Consider the following 14208-nt stretch of genomic DNA (forward strand, 5'->3'; position numbering starts at 1 on the left):
AATTCCAGACAAGAGGATTATCAGGACCGGAAGTGTTAGAGGAACTTTGCGCTTGTGGACCACTCATTTTATGTATAGGATCATAATAAAGCCTGTGCTTAATCTACCTGCCAATCCAAAGGGCACTGGCTCACGGAAGAGCTAGTCAGCCTCTCTGGAATCGCACTTACTGTATAATACAGAGCTTCTGCTGTCAATCGTCTGAGGAGCAGGAGAAAAAGGAGGCACCAGACAATGTCCCGTTTACTGCTCTTCCTAGACGGGGTCAATAAAGAGATAATAAAATGTTCTACTTGTATGATGCGGTCAGCCCAAATGTATCCCCAGACCCCTTAGCTAGAAATCAGACCCGTTATGTACATGTCACAGTTTTTAATGTGGATGTAACAGAAAAGAATGTAAACGGAGGAATTTATCAAATGTTAATCAATACCCTATTCCAGGACTGTGACCTTGGCACAGGAGGCTGTGTAGTGCAAGGAGCACCTGGTCAATGTGATAACAGCATTCTCTATGGACCAATCCTGCTTCTACAGATCTGTTCCTAGCACTAGGTTACTTCATCCTTTTCCCTCTGGGTTCCCTTCACCGTGGTCATCCAGGGAGGCACTCCAGGTGGTAAGTTGCCAGTCTTCCCTTGATGTACTCTATAAGATCTAGAGTAAACATCTTAAATATTTAGCCACATCTTAAGGGATATCAACGTTCTTCCATCGGTCATGAATGAGGCCCCCATGTCCATCAGCTCTGTCCCATGACAATCCAAAGTACTCATTCTATAAGTAGGACATAGGCCTGTATAGGTTTAGGAATAGGCAGCTCAGGTACCACGTGAGACAACAGACATTCACCAAGGCTGCTCCTCACCACTCTCCTTGCCAAAGCTTTCAAGGTGCCGGGGTCAGAGATGAGTTTGGCAAGACGCTGGCACAGCTGGGCATCGCGTGTAGCTTCGGGAGGTACCCCGCCCTCTCTTCTAAACCGGAGCTTCCCACAAGCTCTGTGCAGCAGTGCAAGGCATTCCTCCTCCCTCTTACCGCCCAGGCCACGACCCATAAGAGCCACGAGTCGCCCAGCCGGGTACTGACCTTTGAGGTTGGTAGTGTCCGGCAGGGCCCCGTAGTCCAGGAGCAACCGCACGCTCTCTAGGTTGCCTTTCATAACAGCCCAGCTCAGTGGTGTGTCCTGGTTGTAGTCTCTGGCATTCACCTTAGCGCCGCCCTCCAGTAGCGCCTGCACACAGCCGTCCATATTTTTGAAAGCAGCCCAGTGCAAGGGCGTGTCCTGATTCCCATCTGGGGCATTGGGGTCAGCGCTGTATTCCAGGAGAATCTCCACGCACGTCTCGTCCTTCTCTGCTGCGTAGTGCAGGGCCGTGCGCTGGTACCCATCTAGAGAGTTTACCTGTAGGAGAGAGAGAACAGCGTGATCCACTGGAAGAGGCCATGGAAAAGACAATACAGATGTGCGTCTATGATAAACTAACCGCCTTCCCTGGAGCTTGCACATTGATATATAGTGTGTGCGTGTTGCATAGCCTATATTAGTATACCAATCTAGTGTTCATTCTAGCACCCTGCGCCTGTCACAACACGTGCAGTTCCTCTTTCCTGCCTGGGGTGTCACTGTCTGCTCTGGTGCTACTAGCACACTCAGCTGATGCAACCAACTGCTGAGGTACAGACCAGAGCGTGCTAGAAGCACCAGAGCAGAGAGCGACACATCCAAGGCAGGAAAGAGGAACTGCACAGGTTGTGACAGGTGCAGGGTGCTACAATGAACACTACCAATCAATTTTATACTTTTGATATTTATTGCAAAAAAATTCCCTGTCTGTAACTTGTAACAATCTAAAAGTTGTCATTCTGTCTGTCTGTTAAGTTGCCGGGCTAAGAAAGGCCTAGACATGTGCAATTAGGAACAGGAGAAAGGGTGTGTGAGAAACACAGGCAGAGAAAGGGTATTATAGAGCACGGACAGATGAAGAGACCATACACAGGAGCAGATTATTGTACTGACATGAGCTCCGCTCTCCAACAGCAGCTCCACGCAGTCTGCGTCACACACCATGCAGGCGCTGTGCAGCGGCATCAGGGTGTCGTGAGGACCGTTTACGTCAGCTCCCTGCGGGCAGAAAACGCAACAGGTCAGGACTACAGTAAGGACCCTTAGGGTACATCCATGAAATGTGCTGCAGCCCATAGCACCCGATCAGATTGCAGGGCAGCTTAGGAAATTAAAGGCGGGTATCCACTACCCGACAGTGAAAAGACTGAACGATTACGGTATCGTTCAGTCGTTCACTACACTGCAGGGTGCCCACACTGAACGATATGTCAATCATCTGCAAACATGCTGAACCTGACGATATCGTCAGGTTGACCAGCATGTTTGAACGATGATAGATGATTAAAAGATGTCTAAAAGACCAAATTTTCAAACGATGTTCAAACGATTTTATCGTTATCGCTCAATCCGTTCATCTTAATCGTCTAGTGGATACCCCCCTTAAGTGTCGGACTGGTTGCTATGTGTTACAGCGCCAGCTTTTCCTAAAACTCCCCCCTAAAAGCGTACACCACCCTCCTCAGTCCACTTACCTTGCGAATAAGAGACTCCACAGTGTCTCCGGGCAGAGATCGGATGGAGGAAATTGTACGGATCAATCTCTCTGATAGAGAACACTGTCTGTGCCTGTGCAGCATTGTGGGGAGATCTGCAACCTAAGGAATAGGAAATATATTATATGAAAGCATAAGCATGAAATGATAGTGAATATAGGCATAGGTATACTATATAGAGAGTAATCCAGTATACCAGGTATAAACACATTGAGAGTATATACTGCGCGCTCCTGTGGAAAGATGTTCATCAGCCTGGCCTAGTCTCCCCATTCCACCTCCCCATGGGGGCAGCTGAGGTGCTCTTCCCTCTCTCCACTCACCCTCAGGGAGGTTCCCTGCCTCTGGCACTCAGTGGGCACATGAGACCAACCAAGGCGATGCCTCCTAGGGCTGCTTTAATGGATGAAGAGAAGAGAGCATCTCTTTCCATTAATTCCTCCTCAGATGGGATGAAATATTCAGCAGCCAAAGGAACGGAGGCGGGGGGGATGGGGTCGGATCAGGCTCCCTCCTAGCTGAAGTGGGGGCTTTGCCAAATCCTCACACAATGCAAATATATGGGGAGACTTTAACCAGTTTATTGCCAGGGGATTGGCTGCAAACGGTTAGTCCCGCAGTGCATAACAGGACTTGGAGCAATATACTAACATGCAGCAGCTAGAACCTGTCAGATGGATGACAGGAGAGCGTAACTTTAGCTGTGATTTGCACTTGGAGCGTGAGTAACACACTGTGAGAACATCGGCACTATTATTTAGTAGGACATAAAGCAGATGGCACACTGGCAATGGAGAGAGCCAACCATCCAGGGCTATTACACGTGTACTGCTGGGCACCCCCATCCAGACACTGGGCCTGATTCAGACCCGGACACTATTTGCGGCCGCTCGCTCTCAAAAAGGGGCCGGATATTTAAATTGAGCTCTCGCTCTTTGCGGTGTGAGGACACCTCTATGTCTGTGCGAGTGTCCGCTAAATGCGGTCGCTATTTTTTCAAGACACCCCTTGCCGTTCGCAAATCACTTCATCTCCTGTTTTTATTAGATTAATCGGTAACATCGAATGGCATATCAACTGCTCGCAGCGCTTGAGGTAGGAATTACTTCCCACAATCACTGCGAGCAGTTCAGGCTAAAAGACAACCAAGTGACGTGGTCGATGACGCTCCTTTGCTAATTATGCCCTCCCCTTAAACGCCCTTTGACCGTTGGGCACGCCTGCGTTCGCACAACCACTCCCCCGTTTTCAAGCATCTTCCCCCGTTACCACCCACAAACGGCACATTCTGTCACTCAAAATATCAGCCCCTGTGTTTTACGAGCGCACGATTTCCGACCGCAATGACTGGTTTGCGCATGCGCATTGCGAACCAGACGCAGTTGTGCAACCATCGCTCAGAGCGAGCGTGCGGACGCTTACGAGCGGCTCTGAATCAGGCCCACTGTTTTTAAAGACATTCCATAGGCGTAAAATATGTAACATTGTATATACCATTCAGAATTGATATGATATTGTCCATACTCTATCTTGTATCTGTCCGCACTGTCTATACCACATTTTTCCCCGTTTCCCCCAATTGGAGAACTGAGAATAATTACAAAGCTTCAGGTTCACAAACAGAAAACGACAGGCAATCATGGTGAGAGAGAGGAAAGCCGGTCATACATTTCTGTCAGGAACAACCCACTCATATAACACATGCAGGTAAGGGCATGACAATAGCCTGATTACATTTGGTCAATGCTGGCAATATATTTCACTACACAGCTTCAGCACTATCTTTGACGCATCAACATAAGTCAGTTTCCAGTATTGTTCACAAGATACAAAGACAAGGGGCTAAGGGGCATATGTATCAAAGCTTGATGTGTGATCAAATTGTGAAATTATATCACCAACCAATCAGCTTCTAACTTACATTTTGCAGGCTGTGCTTAAGAAATGATAGTTAGGAGCTGATTGGTTGGTGATATAATTTCACAATTTTATCACACATCAAGCTTTGATACATATGCCCCTAAATGTAATAGACTGCGAACTGGTGCTGCCGGCTCGCAGTGGCTCACAGCAATGAGGTCGTGGGTTTGATTCCCATTACGGCCCTAACTGTGTGGAGTTTGTATATTCTCCCTGTGCTTGCGTGGGTTTCCTCCCACACCCCAAAAATATACTGGTAGGTTAATTGGCTCCCAACAAAAAATTGACCCTAGTGTGAATGTGTGTGCGCATGTGATAGGGAACATAGGGCCTGATTCAGACCCACTCGCGAGCGGCTGTCCGCTCGCAAGTGGGTCGATGTTCTGCACTGAGCATGCGCACGACGGAGGGAGCTCCGTCGTGCGCATGCGCCAGACGCGACGAGCGAAGGACTTTCCTTCGCTCGTTGTGTCTGATCAAAGGGGGCGTGCTGTCGATGTTGATTGACAGCACGCCCCCTTTGGTGGGCATGCCGGGGGCGGGCCTCCCTGACGGGGGCGTTCCTAAGGGAACGCCTACCGTCAGAAGCCGGCCCACTGACATCACTAGGCTGATAGAGCCAAAATCACTCCGGGCCTTGCGGTTGAAAACCTCAACCGCAGGCTCCGGCTCGCAGTTTCGATGGTCGCGATGGTCAAGACCATCGCGGCCATCAAACTGCACGCTCGTATAGGCTGTGGGTGGTGACCCACAGCTATACGAGTGTCCAGGAGGACGCTCCATAGTTATGGAGGACGGCCCTCATTCAGAGCGTGCGCTCTGCTCAGAGCGTACAGCTCTGAATGAGGGCCATAGATTGTAAGCTCCACTGGGGCAGGGACTGAGGTGAATGGCCAAATATTCTCTGTAAAGCGCTGCAGAATATGGACCTCATTCAGAGGCGCTGGCAAAAAGGGCGGACGCTTTTTTTTTTAACCCGGCCTCCTGGCCATTCGCTAAGCTGTGGGTGACCACCCACAGCTTTTGCGAGTGGCCAGGTGATGGTCACGATTATCGCGACCATCGGTCTTGCGACTAGACCCTTGTGGTAGGGTCTCGTCTGCCGCAAGCCCCAGTGAGCTTCCTGCTCAAATAGAGCAGGAAGCTCACTACTGATATCACTGGTAATGTCAGTAGGGCCGCCCACAAACAGCAGGCGTTCCTTCAGGAACGCCTCCGTTTGGTCAGCCACCCCCCTCCCCGCCTAAAAGACGGGGCGAGCTGTCGATCAACATCGACAACCGCCCCGTTTGTAGTGAGCCCCAGGAGCGAGTGAATTTCTCACTCGCTACAGGGCTTGCGCGTGCGCAGTGCCCCACCATCGACCCGCTTGCGAGCGTGTCTGAATGAGTCCTATGTGTGCGCTATATAAATAACTGGTAATATTACATTTAGCCCAATTATTTTAATATCAGTGAAAGGTTAGAGCGTAAGTCCAATTTTCTGTAGATATCTATAAGTATTATCCAAAAACAAAATGCTTTCAGTGCAAAACAGGCGTATACTTATAGAATGACAGGTGCTATGTAGAAGATGAATGGTTTGTCTCTTTACGCAGCAATCATTGTTCATTAACTAAAATGCAACAGTCACCTCTATGTAATGTAATATGTATTGGTGAAAACCAGCAGTGCCACCAGGTGGTGAGAGTTGCACAGTGCATGGCATGAAAAAAATTACTATGGGGCCTATTCATCATTACTTATTATTATTACCAGTCATTTATATAGCGCACACATATTCCGCAGCGCTTTACAGAGAATAGTTTAGCCATTCACATCTGTCCCTGCCCCAATGGAGCTTACAATCTATATTCCCTATCACATGCTCACACACACACACCAGGCTTAATTTGTGTCGGAAGCCAATTAACCTACCAGTATATTTTTGGAATGTGGGAGGAAACCGGAGTACCCGGTGGAAACCCACACATAGCACAGGGAGAATATACAATGGGAATCGAACCCATGACCTCAGTGCTGTGAGGTAATAATGCTAACCATTACACCGTCTGTGCTGCCTTAAAAATCGATGGAGGTAATTAGGTTTAGAGTCCTACTTAATTACCGGAGGAATTCATCATTCCTCCTCTCCATAAGTATCTACTCCGAAAAGCTCTCATTTTTGCGATGACAGCTTTTCAGAAAATAAATACTTTTCCCTCTCTGCTCCTAACTTACCGCAGCTGTAATCAGTGCTGCGCATGAGCCGTTACGTTCACTAAAGCGGTGCATGTGCAGCACTGATTATAGCTGCGGTAATTCTGTATTCGTCCGCCACCCGCAACCTCCCCCTCCTCTCCCACCTACCTGGCAGCAGCCACGGACCCCAACCTCTCGTCTGAAGACTTAGTTATTTATTTTTTAAACTTTACTGTGTTCTGCCGGAAGAATAACAGTCAGAGCAGCAGCCGGAGCCGGAGGAGGGTCCAGGGAGCGACGGAGGGAGCCGAGGAGGACCTGCCCACGCTTACACAGGTAAGTATAACCCGCTGTACGCCACCTGAGAGTGGCATATAGTAACATCATCAGTGATATCTCCTGTGTTAATTATCGTATTTTTAGTATTCCCCTATGCCATTAATCATTATTTACTCCATAACATGCTACTTAACATCGGTTATCAGTATAGTTCCCGTGGGACTACAGGTTGCAGCGGTCAAGAGACCTTGCAGGGAAACTGGGATTTGTAGTTCAATGACAGCTGACAAGCCACATTGCCCATCTCTGCTTTAATAGAATACTCTGCATGGAATCATCTGACTGTGCATCTTGATTTTTATATATATCTGCAGTGCCCAGACGGATGAAAAGATCTACAGTAATTAGATAGTCAAAAGATTGACAACAACTGATAGACAGGCAATAGATCGACAGGTACAAAAGATTGACACATAAAAGGTCAACATGGATGAAGATCGATGGGTACAAAAGGTCGACATGGTCAAAAGCTCGACACTTGAATATTCAACACAAAAATGGTCAACACATTTTTTTTCTAACCCTAACCTTAACCCTCCCTCCTGGTGCTTAACCCTTCAGTAAGTGCCTAACCCTGTTGGTGTAAGTGCCTAACTGTAACCCTCCCTCCTAGTGCCCAACTCTAATGGCGCATACACACTGGGTGATTAAAGTGGACGTCTGAACTATAACGGTATTGTTAACTTTATCGTCCATTTTTTTTTACCTAAATGATGAACGATAACTATGAACGACGAACGATGCACGTTCCTGCAGGTCTATCGTCTTTATCATTCATCGGGCAAACATGCAGGCCAACCTGATGATATTGTCAGGTTGCTGCATGTTGGGGAATGGGGGAGAGAGCCCGGCGCTGAACGATATCATTAATGATATCGTTCAGCGGGTGTGCTCAATGTCATGAACGACATTGAGCACACCCTGCCAGGGACACACTGCACGATATCGCTCAGGGAGCATATCATCTAGTGTGTATGCTCCTTAAAGGTGTATACACATTGTGCGATCTGTACCAACAACGACTTGAAAGATATCTTTCCAAGATATCGTTCACAGATCGTTCAAAGATCTTTCAAAGATATATTTCAGTGAGTCATCCTGCCACATCTCTGAACAGGGAAAATTGACGATATCGTCCAAGCTGGCCTGCATGCATGGACGATGAAAGATATCTTTATCGTCCATGCGGGAATGCGCATCGTTGATCGATCGTTCAACGATATCGTTAAGGAAAATCGTCCCGTGTGTATGCAGCATAACTTTTGGTGTAAGTGCCTAACGTTAACCCTCCCTCCTAGTGCCAAACCCTGTCTCTCCTAGTGCCTAATGGTACGTACACACAGTACGACTTTTATGAGCGATTTTTTTTTTTTTTAAAACAATAATTTTTATTGATTTTTCAATTTTGTTTTTGTAAAGACATAAAAAAAGGAAGGGTACAGAAAAAAAAGAGAAAGGGGAAAAATATAACAAGGGGGATTTATGAGCGATTTTAACCATATCGTTCACTTTTTGGCAGTCACCAACCTGACAACTACCAACGATGCGCGTTCCCGCATGAACAATGATATCTATGGTCTTTAATGCATGCAGGCCAACTTGGACGATTTTATAAAGATTTGCCTGTAAAAAGATAGCTTCACTGATATATCTATAATAGATATCTATCATTGATATCTATCAGTGTGTACAACCAAAATCGTGTGACCTGCACTACAGATAGTTGGAGGGAAATCTATCAACGATATCTATGGTTATTCAAGTTGTTCCGTGTGTATGCAGCATTACCCTAACTGTCCCTCCTAGTGCCTTAAGCTGGGTACACACGTAAAGATTTTCTGTCCAACCATCCAACTAGTTGATTGGTTGGAATGAAAATCTGGTAAGGTATGAAAGCAAATGACAATAGGCAATTTGCTCCCAAATGCTGGAAAATGGACAAAAACTGTTGTTTGAACAAATTGTTTAGATCAAACATTTAACAAACTTGTCTGACGTCCATTTTCATCTGGTTTCTGGCATCTAGGAGCAAATTGCTGATCATCAGTTACTCCCATACATTACCAGATTTTCATTCCAACCAATCAACTAGTTGGATGGTTGGACAGAAAATCTTTACGTGTGTATGCAGCTTAACCCTAAAGGGGCCTAACCATTAGCAGATCTTTCTGAAAGACAAAAGATTTATCTTTTGAAAATTCCTGGGGCTGCTGTGGCAGATATCTGTCATGTACGTGACAGATTTTTGCAATCGACGAATGACGAACAATATTGCATGATACTAATACTGCATACACACGGAACAACTTGAACAACCATAGATATCGTTGATAGATTTCTCTCCAACTTTCTGTAGTGCAGGTCACACGATTTTGGTTGTACACACTGATAGATATCTATGATAGACCTTGGTTGTACACACTGATAGATATCTAGGATAGACATTGGTTGTACACACTGATAGATATCTAGGATAGACCTTGGTTGTACACACTGATAGATATCTAGGATAGACCTTGGTTGTACACACTGATAGATATCTATGATAGACATTGGTTGTACAGACTGATAGATATCTATGATAGACCTTGGTTGTACACACTGATAGATATCTATGATAGACCTTGGTTGTACACACTGATGCATACTGCAAAAGCAACCAAAGAGTTTTTTAAGGCTAAAAAGTGGAATGTTATGCAATGGCCAAGTCAATCCCCTGACCTGAATCCGATTGAACATGCATTTCACTTGATGAAGACAAAACTGAAGGGAAAATGCCCCAAGAACAAGCAGGAACTGAAGACATTTGCAGTAGAGGCCTGGCAGAGCATCACCAGGGATGAAACCCAGCGTCTGGTGATGTCTATGTGTTCCAGACTTCAGGCTGTAATTGCCTGCAAAGGATTTGCAACAAAGTATTAAAAAGTGAAAGTTAGATTTAGGATTGTTTAGTTTGTCCCATTTACTTTTGGCCCCTTAAAAAGTGGGAGGCACATATAGAAACCGTTGTAATTCCTACACCGTTTACCTGATTTGGATTTAATTACCCTCAAATTAAATCTGAAAGTCTGCAGTTAAATCACATCTTGTTTGTTTCTTTCCAAAGCCATTGTGGTGGTGAATAGAGTCCAAAATATGAAAATTCTGTCAATGTCCCAATATTTATGCACCTGACTGTATATCAGTGAAGCTATCTTTATACAGCAAATCTTTACAAAATCGACCAAGTTGGCCTGCATGCATGAAAGACCATTGATAGCGTTATTGTTCATGCGGGAACGTGCATCGTCGGTCGAGTTGGTGACTGCAAAAAAGTGGTTCCCAAACTGTATGCCGTGGCACCCTGAGGTGCCTCTGGACACTTGCAGGGGTGCCTCAGGTTGGTGGTCCAGCAACAAATCAAATTATTTAGGGACAATGTAATGTAAATATGTGGACAATCAGAAGCACAAAGCTGTCCACCACCACATAACTGACCCTAATGATGACAGGTAAGCACAATTTACTGCACTTTACTACATTTTTTTTCTGAATCTCTCAATAGAAAATTTGCCATGAAAACAATGCTGATACTATAGGGCGCCGTGATTCAAAAAAGTTTGGGAACCACTGGCCTAACCCTAACAAAAACACAAAAAACATGTCGACCATTCCAATGGTGACCTTTTGTACCTGTCGACCTATTTCCTGTCTACCAGTTGGTGTCTACCTAGACCCTGTCAACCTTTTTATTGTAGGACTATTGATTGGAACTCACCCAGAGAACGGGTTGTACACACCTGCATGCAGATTTGAGTTAATCTGAAACATCCACTTGCGCCTGGGCAGGTGGGGCTGGTTACGGGGAACTAATCTAGGCCGAGAACAGTCAGGGCATTTGAGATACATAAACGCCTGTCCAAGCTGTATCATTTGCAGCTGATTGAGAACAATGCACAAAGATGTTGATAAGAGAAGCCAGCACTAGTGACCAATTCTGATTGGCAGATTGCAGATGCACCACTGGTGCAGATAGAGGCTTTCTTCCTTGCTTGGGTATACATTACTCTACGGGTGTAATGGCTCATACGCAGTAGAAGATATGCTCCATGAGCAATATTGTCAGTGTTTGCCCTTGAACTGCCGGCCAAATGACTTTTAGGGGTATTCAATATGGGAGCGAAAACATCGTTTTTGCGTTAATATCGCACTTATGACGTCATTATCGCAGGTTTTAGTTTTACACCGTATTCAATTTCAAAGACTTTTCGCAGGTTTGAAAAGTCTTTGATAAAAAACGGGGATAACTTTTCACCATTGAATAGGTGTCGAAAAAAAGTGCAGAATTGGGGTTTAGGGGTGCAGGCTTAAACAAAAATAGCCTGCACCCCTGGGAATGACATTTAAAAAAGAACTGTGTCAAAAAAAGTTTTTTTAAAAAAATAGGGACACCCCAAAAAATTAAATTAAAAATTGGGGTGAAAAAAAAAAATGGGAAAAAATTGTTAAACAATAGGGAAATAGGTTCAGGGCTATTCTGCAAGTATGCGGCAGGTGTTTTCTAGAATAGATTTATAGCGGCAGGTGCACAATTGCAGAATTTTTAAAAACTTACTTTAGGGACTTAAAAATATGCTAGTACCCATTTTCATGTACCCCCAATTTGATGGGACCACTTAAAAAAAATAACCTAAGTGCTCTTCTGCATCACTTCTTCAATGTCGGGAAAAAACACCTGCTGCGGCTATTTAAATCCCCGACTTTCATTTAAAGGCTAAAACGGGGGTACCCATAGTGATCCCCCATGTTTTTAAAACTTTAGGGGGGGTCCTACAATTTTTTTAAGGAAAAATTCGTAACTTTACGCAAATCCCACTTCGCAGGCTCCCGTTTTCGTTAATTTCATATTGAATACAGGGATAAGCGGGCGCGCGCCCGATACTTTAACGCAGGTAAAATCTCCGATATGAAACATAAACTTCGACAGCGAAGTTTACGTTTCATATTGAATTCCCCTCATAGTGCATACACATTACACGATATTGCTTAAGTTATCGTCCAGTGAAGTCATCCTGCCAGATCACCGAACAGGCAGTTACTGACGATATCGTCAAATTGACCTGCATGTTCGGACGACAGCACACTGTTATCGTCCCGCGGGTGCGCGCATCGTTGGTCGTTCGGACCATACACACTAGACGTTATATCGCTGAACGATATTGTTAACTTTTATCGTCTAGTGTGTACGCGGCATAAGTGTATGTGACCTATGAGGATATCACTTGGCGCATATGCTACAGGTGCAGACCTGCAAATATATTTCAATAGCTGCACCTTTGCATATGCCTGCAATTGTGTTTTTGGTTAGAGAACGCACTTTACGCCTGCGATTTGGGCTGTAATTGTGGCTAACTCAGCCCCAGCCCAAAGTCTTGGCTCCCTACTTCTTGATCTCCTGTGCATTTGGGTATTCAGCATTTTAATAGATTTCCAGCCACGCCATACTGTTCACCATCTCTGTAGCAATAGATCGCTCGTCCGCATGTGACGTGACCAGTGGGCACAATCCCTGGACTATTGTATTGCTGCAATGCCAGGTGGCATGATAAAAAGCCTGCGCTGTAGTAATATATAACTTTCACAAGTGATAATAAAAACTCTAATACTGTATTAATCATATTAATGTAATAAAAAAATGCATGTGCTAGAAGGAATACTAATCTAGCAGTGACCATACCAAAGGAATATAAATGTAATAAGGATTCAGGAGGGGTTGAATGGTGCCTTATTGGGATCACTATAATAATGCTGATGGCACATCATACTGATATCCTCATCCTCCGTTATACGTTATAACCAGGGCTATACCGATTCCAGGGCTAGAATACCACCCCACAGTCCAGGGCACAGGCTACGGATGAAGAGAAATCCCTATAATACTCCCTATTACTACAGCCAGCATATATTCATACTCACCCAGGCTAGCCTAGTAGTCTTCACCACTACTGCAGCGCTATACACATGTCCAACCAATCACAAACCTGCAAAATTAGACTGACGGCAGAATCCACCAATCGATAACGCCGCCGGCATGCAGTACTGTACTTGGAAGTTTGACGCGTTGATAAAGGCGTCACGCTGAAGTGTTCATACTGTTTTGATCAATGTGGGGCACCGTATGCCGCCATGCTTGGTATTGGCAACTGATTATTTTTTTCTTTTAGGAAGCTGGCATTATATATTATACATTAGTATCCAGTTTCATAGTCATCAGTCAAGGGAGGAGGCTTAAAGTTACCATTTGGTCATTTTCCCAGATTATGCAGCAGATTTGTTCCTCACACTATGAGCTGACCAGCTGCACATGATCACTTCTGTTGTCCTGTGCAACTTCTACTGCAATGCTGTGTATTGTTTCTTGTTTCAGGGCTGTAAGCAGATTAGCATTAAAGTTCTGCAAAATAAATGTAATTATTAAAAATGCATTAGAATTAGAAGTCTGTTCTTTTCTGTCGCATACGGCACTCACATCAGTCTGTATGATGTGTGTCTGACAAAGGGCTAGAGGCCTATTTATTTATGGCTGTATGTTTTTGGCCGTTAATTAACATCTATTACCGCTGTTATTTGCAGAGATAACACAATGATTAACATATACAGTCATGCCGGTACAGTGGCTCAGTAGGAGGCAGTCCTGGCAGTAACTTTGTACCATTTGTTCGTTCGCTATTTGCTTAACACAGCTGGAAAGGCTGTAATGCGCATACACAGCTATCCCATGCTACCGTGTTTCCCCGATAATAAGACCTACCCCGAAAATAAGCCCTACCCTTACTTTTGTAACCCGGTCTAAATTAAGCCCTACCCCGAAAATAAGACCTACCAAGATCCCATTTTGAGCTGGGAATACTTCAGAGCCCAGCGTTCCCAGTCATGCAGTGCGCGGGTGATGTCATGACGTCACCCGTGCGCTGAGGATCCTGTGCAGCCACGCCTGCTGGATCATGTTAGATCCAGTCAGCGCGCAAGTGAGAGGGACATCCCGGACGGCGGCGAGTCAAGTAAGTACTTTACTGGTGGCTGGGGGATCAATTACAGGGGGGCTTGCAATGCAATAAGGGAGGCTGCATAAGGGACACTGCTACAGGGGGGGGGCTGCATAAGCGGCA

General features: G+C 45.3%; 1 protein-coding gene across 4 annotated transcripts; it reads right to left on the minus strand.

Annotated features, from left to right (window-relative positions):
• Positions 1 to 383: 383 nt before the first annotated feature.
• On the minus strand, positions 384 to 13157 carry ASB8 (ankyrin repeat and SOCS box containing 8). Of its 4 annotated transcripts, none has more exons than XM_088448099.1 (4): positions 13081 to 13157; positions 2601 to 2723; positions 2020 to 2124; positions 384 to 1404 (listed from the first exon to the last, which is right to left on the minus strand). In XM_088448099.1, exons 2-4 carry the CDS (start codon positions 2703 to 2705, stop codon positions 772 to 774), a joined length of 843 nt encoding a protein of 280 aa, XP_088304225.1. In that variant the 5' UTR covers positions 2706 to 2723; positions 13081 to 13157; the 3' UTR covers positions 384 to 771. The 4 variants fall into 4 exon arrangements, with proteins under 4 accessions (XP_088304225.1, XP_088304224.1, XP_088304226.1 ...); XM_088448098.1 differs by having other exon boundaries at positions 13016 to 13133; XM_088448100.1 differs by lacking the exon at positions 13081 to 13157 and adding an exon at positions 12777 to 12858.
• Positions 13158 to 14208: the final 1051 nt, after the last annotated feature.

The sequence above is a fragment of the Taudactylus pleione genome, unplaced genomic scaffold (assembly GCF_031769625.1).
Source record: "Taudactylus pleione unplaced genomic scaffold, aTauple2 ptg000451l, whole genome shotgun sequence".
Classification (NCBI taxonomy): domain Eukaryota; kingdom Metazoa; phylum Chordata; class Amphibia; order Anura; family Myobatrachidae; genus Taudactylus; species Taudactylus pleione.

Excerpts from the sequence above, each read along its gene's own strand:
- ASB8 (XM_088448099.1), bottom strand. The coding sequence starts at position 2,705 with ATGCTGCACAGGCACAGACAGTGTTCTCTATCAGAGAGATTGATCCGT. Across the intron at positions 2,125-2,600 it reads TGGAGTCTCTTATTCGCAAG|GGAGCTGACGTAAACGGTCC; the intron begins GTAAGTGGACTG and ends TTCTGCCCGCAG. Across the intron at positions 1,405-2,019 it reads TGTTGGAGAGCGGAGCTCAT|GTAAACTCTCTAGATGGGTA; the intron begins GTCAGTACAATA and ends TCTCTCCTACAG.